At 45.3% G+C, this 15,004-nt stretch overlaps 1 protein-coding gene across 1 annotated transcript in view; it reads right to left on the bottom strand.

The window, feature by feature from the left end:
• Nucleotides 1-14,729, bottom strand: part of sdc2 (syndecan 2) — a 31,050-nt gene extending 16,321 nt beyond the window's left edge. The window contains exon 1 of the mRNA XM_048993649.1: nt 14,181-14,729. Coding sequence (XP_048849606.1) covers nt 14,181-14,240 — 60 coding nt within the window. The 5' untranslated portion in view covers nt 14,241-14,729. The remainder of the gene's footprint in view (nt 1-14,180) is intronic.
• Between the last annotated feature and the right edge of the window lie 275 nt (nt 14,730-15,004).

The following is a 15,004-nucleotide window of genomic DNA, read 5'->3' as shown; positions in this document are numbered from 1 at the left end:
CACAAAGCAGAAAATCCAAGCACTCTGACATTGGAAGTTGAAGACCTAGGGTAAGGGCCCAGTGTGTGTGCAGGTTTTTGGGGTAACCTTTAGGTCAGCTGTTCAAACCCAGGTGTGAGGACTCTTCAGCCAATCAGTCCTCTAATTAGTAATCTATTTAGGGAGTTGCAGTGAAAACCCGCACACACCGGCCCTTTCTGGATCAGACTGGCCACTCCTGACCTGCCAGGAACCAGGAACAGTTTGGCATGTTGATCAGTTCCAGATACATAATGCACCAGAGTCTTTAGTTTGCTAGCAAGACACCCAGACTGAGATCCTCATGAAGCAACCAGACAGGAGACAAAAAATTCCTGGTTCATAAAAAAATCCTCCTTGATCACAGATCAAAGCTGTATTTGCCGAGAGCAGAAGTCATCCATTCATCAGTGCTCTGTAATTGTCGGGGGGGGAAAAAAAAAAAAGGTCAATCTCAAAGCTTGTTCCACAATTCACACATCTGCTGTTAGTCTAAATGATATTCTTTCCTAATGAGGGTTTCAAGGTTTCTTAAATTTGAATCTTTTCATGTTGTTGGAAAGACAGAAAAACCATGTGACAAAACAGTCAGTCATAGTTAGGCCTCACTCATAAAATCTGTTTAAATTTCTCTCTCACAGACACAAACACACACAGTTCCCACTAACTCCCAATTCAGTGTGATTAAGCACACCCCGACAAAACCAAAACTAAAACCTGCCAAACATACTTCAGTGTCTTTTTTTGGGAGAATGTCCCCACACCTGTCAGGAAGGTGGCTGATTGTTGACAGAGACACTGACTCATGCGCCCAGCGGCCAGGCAGCTCAGCTCGGGGCCGAGAAGGAAGGATGAGTGAGCGGCATTGAGCCTTAAGGCATTCCTGGTATTTCCATCGTTCCTTCACAAACACAGGTGGTTTTGCTGGGGAAGACTCAGGAATTCACCATTTCGGAAGAACACCAAGCCAAACAGCAGGATATTCAGCAACCTGGATATGTAGACTGACTGACCTCAGATCAGTCGCTAAATGAACCATCCCCCCTCACAGGACAATAGCCAGACTAGCTTGACTGAAACTTATAGGGTTGGGCAATTAATTGAACTTTAACTTCAATTACAATTTTGGCTTCCAAGGATTATCAAACAAGTTGGAAATAATATGTTGTGTTAGGAACCCAGCACAGCCCTTCCCATCCCCTTTTTGTGCGGTTTCTCAAGACAAGTATTTGAAGTTTAATAAACGCGTGATATTTCCCAAGTCAGTAATCTTGTTAAGTACCGCCATTCCTGCTAGGACAGACACAGGCCCTGCTCCCATGTATGACGTTCCCATTTCATATAGAGTGCACAAAGCCCTCGGTAAGAATCCAGGTCTTCTGAGAACACAGAGAAGCCTTGGAGAAGCAGGCAAACGTCTGCCAAAATCGGTACCGCGCCCACAACTGGCTACACTGCTTCCAAGAAGCAGCGGAAAGGGCAGACATACAACACATGCATAGCTTTGTAAACACTGGACAAAATAGGAGACTTGGGTAGTTTATGCGCATCCCCATAATTCACTTCAAGATTCCTGGATTCATCCAAGGACAACTGATTTTAAAAAGGCTCATCGCAACTGTAACGTTAAATATACTTAGGACTCCAGTCTGGGTTGACATCTGAAGACAGGAGAATAAGTAGGTCGTACAAATGGGCCATGATGTAGTTGGCCAGGGCAAGGGGTCGGGTGGTTGGCAGCTCGGCAGATCTTGCAGAGATGTTTTCCTCGAAGATGTAGACCACAAATCAGCTCCAGGCACTGAGGTACCATTCAGTAACAGTCAATAGGAACCCAAATTTGTTAACTGCCAGGAAAAAAAAACCCTTTGGAATGCAGACCACAAGCAGGACCTCAGTCCTGGGTTGGCATCTCCAAGGGTTCGGAGAGCACCATTCCAGCGCTGCCAGAATGAGCCACTTGAGCCACCTGCAGGGGTGCGCAAAGTTGTCATCCTGACGCACCCAACAATACTCCTCATCAAATGCCGCCAATAACAAAAACCCCAACATTTCAAATCTTCATTTGCTTCTTGGTCCTTGCTTTAATTAAAATAAACTCCCACCAGCTATGAATCCACCACGCAAATTAGCTGCTAGTTCAAAACCAAGGCCAAGGATGACTTCTTCCAAGCTGCTTTCAAGCTTTTCATCAAGCACAGTGCTCCTCTCAGACTCATCTCTTTCTTCTTTCCCAGCGGAAAGCAGCTCAGGAGGTTCCCGGCCAATCCCACAGGCTCGCTCCGGGCCAGAACCATCCGTCTGAGCCAAAGACGGCGGTGTGGAAATTTGACTCCATCAAGCAGATAAAGATCTCAATTATCCAGTCCATCATGGCGACAATCACACCCAATCTCGTGATCAAGTACAATGAACAGATGCTGAACATACATACTAACCCCATTTTTAACAGGTTCAGCTGGAGAAAAAAAAAGGACTGAAGCTCATGAAAACTCGAGGGCCAGTTTTCAGAAGCAATGCAGGGAAACACTCATGACTTCCACACTCACGCAGCAAAGCCCTCGTATCTGCCATCAAATGGTGCAAATGAGGCCTTATGTCAGCCAATAAAAACTGTGGGGGGGGGGGAAATAAAGAAACCCTGTATTTATTTTGGTTCAGTGACTTGTCCATTCCGATCCTGGCCGCCTTGGGATTTCAATTCCCACCCATTCATCCAAGAGGATTTTCCCACTAAGGATAGATGGGGCCGAGGCGCAGGGCTGAGCGAGCCACAATGACCGAGGGGAAGAGTAGACACAAGGAGGAAACAACGGGGCAACAATGGGAAAATAAAGAGCGACGACGGAGGAAGAGAGCAAACGAGATGGGGAGGGAGATAAGAGACTAGACGTGGAGCAACTGGAGGGAAGTTCCATGTCCCACTAGTCAGAGTCACCCTGAGATACCAGATCAGGCACCTACAAGGGCAGTCCCGAGTCCCCACTGATGTATGACGACAGCGTCATGCAGGCCATTTCACAGGCTGATCCTGGAGCGCATCCTCAAAGTGAACGTGTACAAGATGCTACTAAATTCAAGAAATGGACAACTAGAGCTTCAGTTATACAGAACATTATATGCTTTTAAAAAGTAGCGATTTGTTAAATACTTGGTTTGGACAGTTCCCAGCTATTTGGATTGGATATGAATTAAAGCATCAGCGATTCTTTCAGCCACTTCATACCTGTGAACACCGACGCTCCAAAACTGTCACTCTGCATAGCTCAAGGTGACATCAGCCCCTTCAGCATCTGCAAGCAGCCTTAGTAATGATTGTAGTTTAGCGCGTCTCCCCACCGAAGCACACTGACTCGGAGTATTAGCTCAACCCTGCTGCTGGATGAGATTCAGGGAGCCAGGACTGGCAAAGAGTAAGACACACAGTTCCAGTGGTATGGGGGTTCAGCCTGAGTCGCCAGGAGCCAAGCAGGGCACCATCCCAGCAACACATGGCCCCCACCTGGCCAGAGGCACTGATTACATTCCAAGAAGCCCCAACCGGGAGGGGCGGGGGGGGGGGGGGGGGGGCTTGCCACAAACAAACAAAAGCCTATCGGTGCAATCATTTGACAAAAGAGGTTTTGGACACCAAGCAGCCTGAAACGTTCAGACGACAACCATAAAACATCCACGTTTGAAGGAGAAGAAGAAAAAAAAAAAAACACACTAGCAGGAGGAACATTCTGGCACCAAAGCGACAGGCCGCAGCCTGTTAGTACAAGCGGGCCTCGATAAAAGGACGTATTGTGCTATAATATTTTCACTGGGGTCTGGCAGACATGTCGGTCTATTCTTGACTGGTCATAAAGCAGCAGGTTCAAAACAAAACAGCTCGGCAGCCAAGAGCAGCTCCGCTGGCGCAGTGACGGCGAGCTGGAGACGCGGCCAAACTCCCGTCCACGCCAGACGGGAGACGCCAGGGACGGAACGAACCACCGCCGCGCAAAAACAGGGAGGGGGCAAACAAAAAAAACACAAAGAAGGTGGATGGCTACATAGGAGGCTGTGGCTGGCAGGACGCCACGGGGACGAGGGGAGCTAACAGGCTGCGAGGTGATGCAGCTTAAACCAAAATGAGATCATTACTTGGAGCACTAGCACCACCTGGGCCGGGCCCAAACGCACCAAACAGCCACCGACCCGGTAACCCACAAAGACGACCCACATTATCGCCCGAACACCTCAAAGGCCTCCATCTCAGGAAGCGGAGGACGCCCGCGGCTCCAGGTTGGACCGGCTCTGCAGTCGCTCGCCCCACTAGTACGCGAGAGGGAGAGTCCATCATACCGCGGCCACACAGATGATCTGTGGCACGAGCTGCCGAGATGCCCAGCTAGCAAGCGCTAACGACAGCGAGGGGGGGGGGGTCTGCAATTTCTCATGGTAGCTGACGCAGCCGTGCTGGGTGTGGGATTTCAGCCCGACATCCAGCGCCAGCCCAAGTCCGGGGCCTTCTCTGGCAGACGGCCAATGACGGCCTGACATTGACGCGGAAATAGACACACGCGCCATGGATTCATATATGCCCAGTGTGCCTGGCATGGAACTGAATGTTATTGTTAGAGACGACCTCTGAACCGAACCACAGATCGTCAAAGCAGGAAGCGAAGAACCAGTGCGGGGGACAACAGACACACGCACACACACACGCACCCACGCGCGCGCACGCTCTAATGTCCTACACATGCATGCCATCTGTCACGAGCCCATTCCAGGCTAATCCAGCCAGCACAATGTGCCCACAGTGAACTGACACACTAGAAGCACACAGCACAGGGCGCAGAGATTACTGTACATTATGCAAGCTCTTTACAGAGCTTCTGCAGCGACAAAACGGGCCATTCATTACTGCGTCACGGCGAGAGCCCCATCGAGCTGGATCAGATCGTAAATGGTGCTGGTATTTTATTTCAACAAATACAATAAAAACATTTTATTACAGAGTACAGCCAAAGCCTAACGTCCTGCATAAATAACCAGCGGTAACAGCCATTACTTGTCTATCAGGCATTACTTAGCCTTCCTAGAACCTTTAATAATGGTGTGGTGAGGGGTCGGGGGCTGCTTCTGGAGGGACTGAAACCAAATCCTCAACTTGACAGGGATCGGAACAATGGCCCATGAAACACTTTCGGCCGTCATCACAAACCAGATAAAGATCACTGGATACTCTCTGCAGCTAAATGAGACCTCAGCGCATCAGCCAAACCCAACTCTGTGCCGTTTCGACGCTCGCTCCTGCTGCTGTAATTCATCAAGAATGTGCGGTTAGCAGCCTGCAGTGTCTCCCAGAACCGGCACAATCCCTGGCCCAGCCCTCCTGTTTACTCAGCCCATATGGTCACGAGCAGGACACTGAGAACGTGGAATCAACCAAGCGTTGCACCCATAATGGGCCGGGACCATCCATTGGCTGAGCGGACGCTCCAATCCCGCGGCTTCTGCCGGGAGGCTACGTGGCTTTCCGGTCCCCCAGATGTCACTCCTCCTCTCCGAAAGTTGGTTTGCTTTGCAGACCCCGCGTGGCTAGACACAGCTGGGAGGTCAATCAGACCAAGCAAAACTGGGAGTCACTGCTGATCACAATCCACAGCTCAAAAAAATGGAAGAAACTACAGTACAGCATAGTACCGAGCTCTCCAGCACCCACTCACACATACACACACACACACACACACACACACACACACACACACACACACACACACACGTGATTAAAGGGCCATGTGAACACAAGATTTCAATTGATGAAGGTGATTTCCCAGTCCAAAGATGAGATCTGCACAACATTCTGTTGGATGAGTCCAGATACACACTTTTAATTAAAAAAAAAAACACACAGATAAAAGGTAATTACTTCTGACACATGCCCTCACATCTCCCGCCAAACAAACAGCTTAGACACACAGCTTGCTAACAAAGTACATGAATGGATTTAATTTGCAGTTTGCTTTGCAAAGAACTGTAAGCAGAAAGGTGTTTGAGATCCAGTTAGGGGAGAATCAGGGGCGTCACACAGTAGCAAACGGGAGCGTTATACTTGGCCTGAGGTTGTACTGGCCTCAGATCTATCAAAGCAAGCAAAAACTTCTCCTGCCACATCACTTTACTTCACTGTTCAAATTACCCCACAGTCACTGGTAACCTCCTTATTCATTAATTTATTACAACTCAGACTTAAATCCTGCCAAGATGGATGCTGCTGTTAACCGGACAAGATTATGCAGCAGACATCCCATCAACCATGACCGAGATGCAGCATTTTAGTAACTATAGCAACACAAAAAACACAAACTTAGCTACCATTTCAGGACAGTATACCAGGAGAGGGGGACGTACGTAGCGTATTTAAGGTTTACGCGGCACCTTAAAGTCGGACCAACGATTAAAATGAAATAAACCTGATGCAGTGATGATTTCAAAATCACTTCTTAAATCAGAAAACAGGCTGAAAGCGATACTGATTTAATGGGTAATCACCAGATTTCTCCCATCTCAGTCAGATAGCCTTGAGAGCAGGGTGATATGGGCTATCAAGGGACAATCAGTCGCCTCACGCATACAGACGGACTCAAGTCGAAGTCAAGTGGAGAAGCCATTTCTTTACCATCAGAGATACAGGTCCCAGTCTGGTCCCCAGTCTCACATGCATGATTCGCTGCCAAACACCGTACACCTAACAGGGGATCAGGTCATTGGCTGTCACATATGTCTAGTGATATGTAGGTTTGCGGGGGGGGGGGGGGGGGGTCATGACGACCCAGAATAGGCTCTACACTCACTGCAAACTCATGAAGATGACCTACCAATCTATAAATTGTTGATATAAGAACATTATTTAAATATTGTGCCTTCTGGAAAGAAAGTGGGGGGGGGGTCTTCCCAGCACTGGGGAGAAATTTCTACTGTTCCACTGCACAATATTTTTCTTGAAAAATCTGTGCGGCTTGGTGACATGGACAATTTGTACTTGTGAGTAACTGATTGAAATCTGCAGACAAATCTCCAGGCTATTACCGTAAGGCTATTTTATACATTTAATTTAACCCCAAATAGCTTTGCGTTGCAGTGTCTGCAAAATCGACCAAACGTTAGTCACAATTAGTCTGCAATGGGCTGCACAGTATTATAACATTCCCAGAGCAATTAAAGCACGAGGAAAATTCATACCTACAAACAACAAACAGTTTCGAGATTCGTTGATGCATTCAAGCCATTAACTTCATGCCCCAATACACACAAAACGCCTATATAAAACAAAATAAATTAATTATTGATTAATAAACATCCCTAAATTCAAATGATGACAGCATGTCCTAAAACCAAGTACTAAAATCTCAAATCTAACTCACTTAATATCTGGATATATGACTGCAGTGAACATTTCTGGTGTTTTTATTCAGTGATTTCAGGTGTCACCGAACGACGTTAAATCCTTTTATTAATCCATGGCCTGAAACTCTCTCAGTCCAGTATGTAAACCCTTCAGTGCTTTATAGACCATATTCTCCCCAGATATTACAATATCAATTATATTCCTATTAGAACAAAGTACTTAAGTACAGCTATAAAAGCCAACAGCCATTGCTTAATATTTAAATATATTTCATAAATATGCGAAGACCAACGGACTCAACAGATCACATTGCGCAAATGTATATCTTTAGTAAGGTTACGTGACGTTTAAACGGGAAGCGAAGAGGCTCCACTAACGGATTATGGTGAACGGGGCGACTGTGTCATATTTTTAGGGACTGATTCCTCAGCTGGTTTAGATTATATAAAATTATATAATGGGCGTCCATTCCCCCCACCCTGAGTGCTGCAGCCCAGAAGCATGGCAGGAATTTACATTATCCAGACTCCTACTCTTTGGTCCTTTTACCGTCTAGCTAGGCAGGGCTAGACAGACACTCAGGATCAGCAACTGTTACCGCGTCCCAACACCACCCAGGCCGGTCGACGATTTTACAGTCACTGCCACCCATACTGGTTGAAATTCACTGACGTTTGCGGGGAGGGACACAATATAGGCCTCAACCGCTACTGTAAACATTTGCGGTTCGCTGGGCATAGCGTCAGTCATCATTTTTGTTTGCTGAAGTTTTGTCACATGACTAAGTTGTAGACGGTACAAACGTCGCCTATCTTCTCCCTACAGTCCATACCTGACACGACGATAAAGTGCAGAAATCAAAATCAGCCAGAGCAAGACAAAACACAGATCTTATAATCCCGAGATCTGTGACACCCAGGCTCCTAATCCCAAATAAACCCCCCTTCCTGCATGAAAAAGAACATGCAAACACCGGGGGAGTAGGAGAAGCACTTCTTTCCTGTTTAAAAAAAAAAGAGAGAGAGATTTCACCAAAAACCCTAAATACAATGAAGGAGTGCAGATTTATTCCACGGTGCCACTTCTCAGCAGAAGCTTTGTATGTGGTAAGAAAATAGAAGACGACCTTCAAACTTTCATATCCATCAAGTCTGGGAAGCAAACTCATAGTGAGCCAAGGGAGTCCATGAAAGAGTAAAGTTATATTCAAATTTTGGTTATGGGAAAGAACCCAAAAGGAACAAGCCAGAGTACCATGAAGACTTAAGTTTTATAGTCTTATTAGGTGGTGGTGGTGGTGGGAAGGGGGGGGGCGCACATGGGTTTGGTCTACATCTGGTCTTGAATGAAAATGCATTAAACAATCAAACAGTTATAAGGAGGCTACGGAGACAGACCAGTACTTTGGGAATGACTCCAACTAAAGTGCCCAGGTGTCTTTCGTGATCAAGAGTAAAGACTTGTTGTTAAATCTGAGCAAGAGCTCAAATTCCCCATTTACTGAAGAGGACAGCCCAGTAATCAGCATCACCTTCAAACGGAAAGGGCGATCGGTCAAACACGGCCGCCGCCATCTATACAATCTGTCTGCAGTGAAATCTGGATACTGTCAGACATCACGGGCCATTTATTAAACGATAAGGTGGCAGCCCATTGCTGCAGTTCAAGGGAAGCTGATTTGTGACCAGATGTTTGAAGGTCTGAGCTGTGGGCGAGTCTGCATTAGCTGGAAACTAGTCTTTTCGGAAGAACGCAAACCCCCCCCCCCCCCAGCTCCGTCCTCGGTGGCACAAAGGCAGCCGTTAGACGGCCTGTTAGCAGACTGCTTCAACATTGCGCCAGTGGAATTTCGGTCGGGGGCTGGACAAGGTGGAGCGACCTGGCCAATCGCAGATGAGAAGGAAAATCTCCTCGGCGAGTCCAGCCTGGCACATGGCTTCGCCATCAGCTTGCCGGGCCGCACCTACATCTTCACGGCAATAAAGCGCGGATGAAAAAAAACCACAGAGAGAGACCACATGTACATTCCCCTCCGTGGAAATTAAACGCCGTAACAGAGCAGTAAAACGCACGCAGCAGATGACCTCGGTACTGTTTGAAAACTTTCCATTTGCTAAGTTAATTGGGGGGGGGGGGGGTGAGAGGGGCCCTGTCTTATACGGCTCAGTGAAATAGCATTTTCCAGCAGGATGACGTCAGCAAGAGCTGCCTCCTATTCACGGCTCTATTCCCAAGCCCTCGAAATTCACGGGTGGGCGCCATCCCCTGCATACCCAGTGGGATTTACGCATCTCTACCCAGCAACATTGGTGCAGCACGACTGCCAAACAAACCCGTGGACAAACAGGGTCGTCTTTCCGATCAGACTTAAAGGCCAGTGTGGCAAAGAGAGATTTGCTGGTTAGCCAGATAACTTGTTGAAATTAAGGAAGTCTGCGCTAAAAGTAAGTGAACGAAGATAAAGGTCCATTCCAACTGGCATACCTTAAATGCAACGAGTTCTCTTACTAACCCAAAAATGCAGCTTTGTGATACAGGCCCCCAGCATCCAGCAAACATTTGTACCACAGACGTCAACAGTGGGCATCTTTCTGGGCATTAGCCAACCAAACTGCAGGCATCCTTCGAAGGAGAAAAGAACATTTTTAAAACAACCAGTCCCCCTCCTTACAGTGAAAATCATGGTAAAAATGACAAGCAGCAGCTCTGAAAAAGTGAGAATACCCCAGAGATAAAGCAACCCACAGCTGATGGCAAAACAAAGGCTGGAATGGAGACCACCAAGCCCCCCCCAACCCCCCCCCCCGATTACATAACGCCTGGCAGACTTCTAGCAAACGCATACAGACTGCAGGCTCTGAGGTGGGCTGGATGGCCCCTGCACTGCAGATTAAACCGTTCCCATGTGTCAGGGGGTTAGACTGCGAGCGAAAGCACTTTTTTCAGGTTACCATCTGTCAAGATGAATCTGCCCGAGCTGAAAGTATTGTTTCACAAAGCTGTAAATGAGAATTCTCATCTAGGGAATTTTCACATACTAGTATACCAGTCCTTCAGTTTCACATTTCGGATGCATTATTTCCTAACTGCTACGGTCTCTTAATTTGTGCTCTTTACATTCAGAGAAAAACATTCAATGGTATCTGGCATTCTGACTAAGGGATGATGCACAGAGGAGAGCAGATTTCATTCCGCAAAAGCCCGTAGCATCACAAAGTGTGTCCCACAGACCCGTAGGCTGGACGGAAGTTCAGATTTTTGTGTCCGTACGAAGCAGCGGCTCAAGTGAGTCTTAGATGGACTATTACACTATAAGCGAGGCTGCAGACCTTTCTAACAAGAGAGCCTGAGGCACAAATGTGTTTATAATCAAGTTTTAAGGTTACCAAAGCTTTCTGTCGGAGAAAACCATTTTCAGTTAATGACTGTTCCTTTCACTTTACACATACACACCACCCACTCACCAACTAAGAAAATAATCATTAATAAAAAAGAAAAGTTCATTAATAAAAAAAAAAAATAGTAACGTTCTTTCAAAGTCAGAAACAATTATATAAAAGCATTATGTATGTTTCATGAGATCCACCAAGAGCAGAAAGCTTCAATACTATTTAGACACTGTGTTGAATTTTGTATATATATCCGGGAAACGTCAACAGCAGCTGTAGGCAAACACAACTCACTATTGACATATTGGTAGGAAACAGGCTGTGGAAAAGCAACATAACATCCACCAAATAAAACTTATATAAATAGGAATATTTTTAACCAGTATATCTAAGTGGTTACAGCTCAAACACAGTCATTTATATCAAAGGCAAACCGTAAAAAGACGCTCAAAATCCAAAATAAGCACCGACAGAAAGAGACTGGCTCCATTACACCCCCCGCCCACTACACACCACAATTTTATATTTTTGGAACAAACTATAGTTTTAAGAGATTATTTATCCATTTATCAAAAGATCAGTGACAAAACGGGTTGTTATATTGGCAAATATCAAAATAAGCTTTCATCAAAATGCCGATATGCATTGTTGCTTGGATTAAGGCTTTATTAATTGGCAGCTTTACCGAATGTGAAGTTCTGACAGTAATCTCATAAATAAATGACCGAACGGACAAAGAGGAAGGACTGAAAATAAAAATCACAGCAGAATTTACAGGCTGTATACAGTATACTGCACACAAAAAAAGTGCGAAAAGGATCAGGTTCCAAGAAGTCTATTCGCTGTCTCATTAAACCATGTGCAATTTTCACAGCTGGTTCAAAGGCTGCTCTTTGGGGCTAGCTTTAAACCAGCAGGACATTTCTGGTGCCGAAAGAGGAAAAAAAAAAAAAAAAAAGACTGTTTTGAGCAGAGGCGAGCGCTGTTCCGCTGCCCACACTCCGCAAACAGATTAAACATCAGCTGCTAGAGAAATCACCCCAGCTTCCTTTACGTTAGATGTGAGGGAAAAAAAAAATCAGCCCACATTATCTGGGCCCACTGCTCACCGGGGACAGAGGCCTTGAGAAAGGTCTGTTTTCGTGGCTTTTTTTTATATCCGAGGTAACCGCACCGAGCATGCTCGTGCAGCACGGCAGCGCTGTAGGCTCCCTGCAAAAATGGCACTTGATTGAAATTTCAAAGCAATGGCCGGGCTGGGAATCGATGCCGAGTATTGGCTTACATGATGACGGCAAAAGAGCCCCGATGCGGACGAAAACAGACAGGATGAGGCAGCCATTGGGAAGGGGGGGTGGCAACAAATAAGAATGCCAAGGGCCACCATGAACATGTACAGAGAGTAAGGTGGACCAGAAAATGTCACTACCGTGATCAAAGCACGTGCATGACTATATTATAATAAAACGTACAGAGAACGCTTGGGGGGAGGGGGAATCAGAGAGTTTACACAAGATATGCCCCGTGTAATTTACAAACTCCCACAACACTTTCCATTCCCCAACACATTTCCCCCAAGTTCCCATTCATTTCTAAATACCACTACTTGATTCTGTGCAGTATTGTTATATCAACTGCCTTTCACAGTAGAGGGCAGATAGATTTCAAGCCCGCAGAACACCACACTTCAAAAGCAGTCCTATAAAAAGATCTTCCTTTTTTAAGGCTAACCTCATGCATGAACAATGACTCATTAGAGGAGCAGCCCGATCTGAATCAGCTAATTGGGCACTTCACCCGCGCGGCAAAGACATAATACCAATTAGCGTGTCATGAGTCACATAAATTATGTCAACAAATCAGAGAGTAGCAACAGCAGACATGATAGGAGCGGGCACATAACCAAACAGGCTGGATCTTCAACAAGATAATTACATCCCCATTTTCACCAATATGGAATTAATTACACAGGCTTGTGTGCGTGTCCCTCTGGTCACCCTGAAGCACGCGGAGCGTGTCTGCAGGGGCTTTGGTGTTACTTCGCCTAGAGGAGACCCATTGGTCGCTGTGGTGTTCGATGATTATAAAAGAAACTTCTTGATGCATCTGTTAACAAAGACTTAGTTTGGAGCCGTTTTAACTCTTTCTATAGACTTCGCATTACGGGTCGGTTTTTGTTTCATTCCCCTCCCGCAATTGAAAAGACTCTGGTCAGCATTTAAAAAAATCTGCCTTTTGACGCCATGGCAGACTATAACGTAAGCTAGTCAACCTCTTAGACGATTTGTTTTTAAATATATAAAGCCGCATGGAATCGGACGTATACGCAAAAACACATTTTAAGAATACCTCGGGGTTTCTTGGCGATATAGTATAATCCGGGCAATTTAAATTCTGCTTTCTGGTACTGTCTTAACATTTCAGTGGAACAGAAGAGTCACCTGCCGCTGGCGACCGACGGTGTCCTTCTTAAATAATTTATAAACCGCTTCCAAACAGTGCAAAACAAACGTGTGTGACTATATGCACGACTGTTTCAAATAGCGATGCTGACTAATAAAAGCCTTGGAAAATCGATTGTCAGTAGCGTAAAACAGAGGAAGTAATCAACCCATAAAAGTAAACGAGGAAGAATGGGGATCCAATACAATTAGTAAAATAGTTGAAATATTAATACAACGTATACGTGCAATAAACAGCCACTAGTCCTCTTTTCCATCTGTTAGACCATTTTACAGATTTGCACTTACCCTGCGGATTGGAAGACTGGAACTTTGAACTGTTAACATCTACTTATCGCAAGGGTATTTGCTTGTTAAACAATCTGTTAAGACACTCGATTTATACTTTGATATATTAACAATGTAACTTTAAGTAACGGATTCAGCGATGAAAGTCGCTTTCTTCAAACCTTTACGAAGGCACTTCGTCACTAAAAAAAAATCGTTTACTTTTTTACTCTTTTAAAGAAAAGGTGCTGAGAAAAGCAAACACGCGGAGCGGTTTCAAGAGTTTAAGAAAACCAAAAACCTCCGAAGCATAACATTTGTACAATATTTTCTACAAATATATAACTATTTCACCGCAAAACACAGTCAAAACGTGTGCCACCAATTCAGATGATTTATATTACGAAGACCTGCTAAAGGACTGCAATAAGACACAAAACTTATTGTAACTGTTCTGCAGTCACAAAACAAAGATATAGTTTGAATGCTTGCATGTAAATAATAATAGGCTAGGTTTGGATTATTCGAATGGAATTTATTACATTTCGAACGACTGTTAATACTGTTTACAATACAAACTAGCCTACCTCCAATCAACCACTGCAAGTATAGTTCACTAAGAGTTACCTCTTTGGGAAAAAGACATCATGCACTCCCAAAACTTACCCTTTCCCCGGTAAGAATGGCCGCCAACCAGAGAGTATAGATCATCCAAGTGCTCCTCATAATTCCTTTGACAAATGCGCAGTGGGCACAAACAAAATGCGACAATCTGTGGTCTCCACGCAAAGCAAATCTTTGCCCTTATAGCGTCTCACTTGTTTCTATCCACTAGTCTTTCCTCCAGCCCCCCACTTTTCTCCTCTCCTCTCTTTCTCCAACTGGAATCCCACCGGATACGTGTTGCTTTATTATTCCTACGCGCACTTTTGCAGCTAAAAGGGACGCACTTTTGTTTCAGTTTTTCCTCTGCATACGTCTCGCTAGCTGTGGCTTCACAGGAGCTATTTTCCCTTGTAATTTTTTTAGCTTGCGTTTGGTATTATTAGGGCTTTGAAGGAGGTCCCTTACTGCAGGCTATAACTTCGGAGCCATTTCTCATATCCTGCAGCAAATCGAATGAAACTCGCCGCAAAGGGGAGAAAAGAGAAATAACAGGACAAACGAGGGAGAAGCTTCTACAATGATTGACGCGTCTTCTGACCATCTGGGAACTACGTCCAAACCAGCAGAGAGAGAGCGAGAGAGCGAGAGAGAGAGAGAGAGCGAGCGAGAGAGAGAGAGAGAGAGAGAGAGAGAGAGGATACGATAAGTGCTATACAGTATTTTTTCCTCTTGGACATTTTTACGAATGTATTTAAAAATATACACTGTTTCTTGATATACGGGTATTTTGTTAATAGACCTGTGTATTTCTGTAGTTCTATTTAACATGAAAGTATTTTTATGTACGTTGCGCTATTTAAAGTAGAATTGTTATCGCTGTAGTT

Source organism: Brienomyrus brachyistius, chromosome 23 (assembly GCF_023856365.1).
Source record: "Brienomyrus brachyistius isolate T26 chromosome 23, BBRACH_0.4, whole genome shotgun sequence".
In the NCBI taxonomy this organism is placed as follows: domain Eukaryota; kingdom Metazoa; phylum Chordata; class Actinopteri; order Osteoglossiformes; family Mormyridae; genus Brienomyrus; species Brienomyrus brachyistius.
This window is presented reverse-complemented; position numbering and strand designations above follow the sequence as displayed.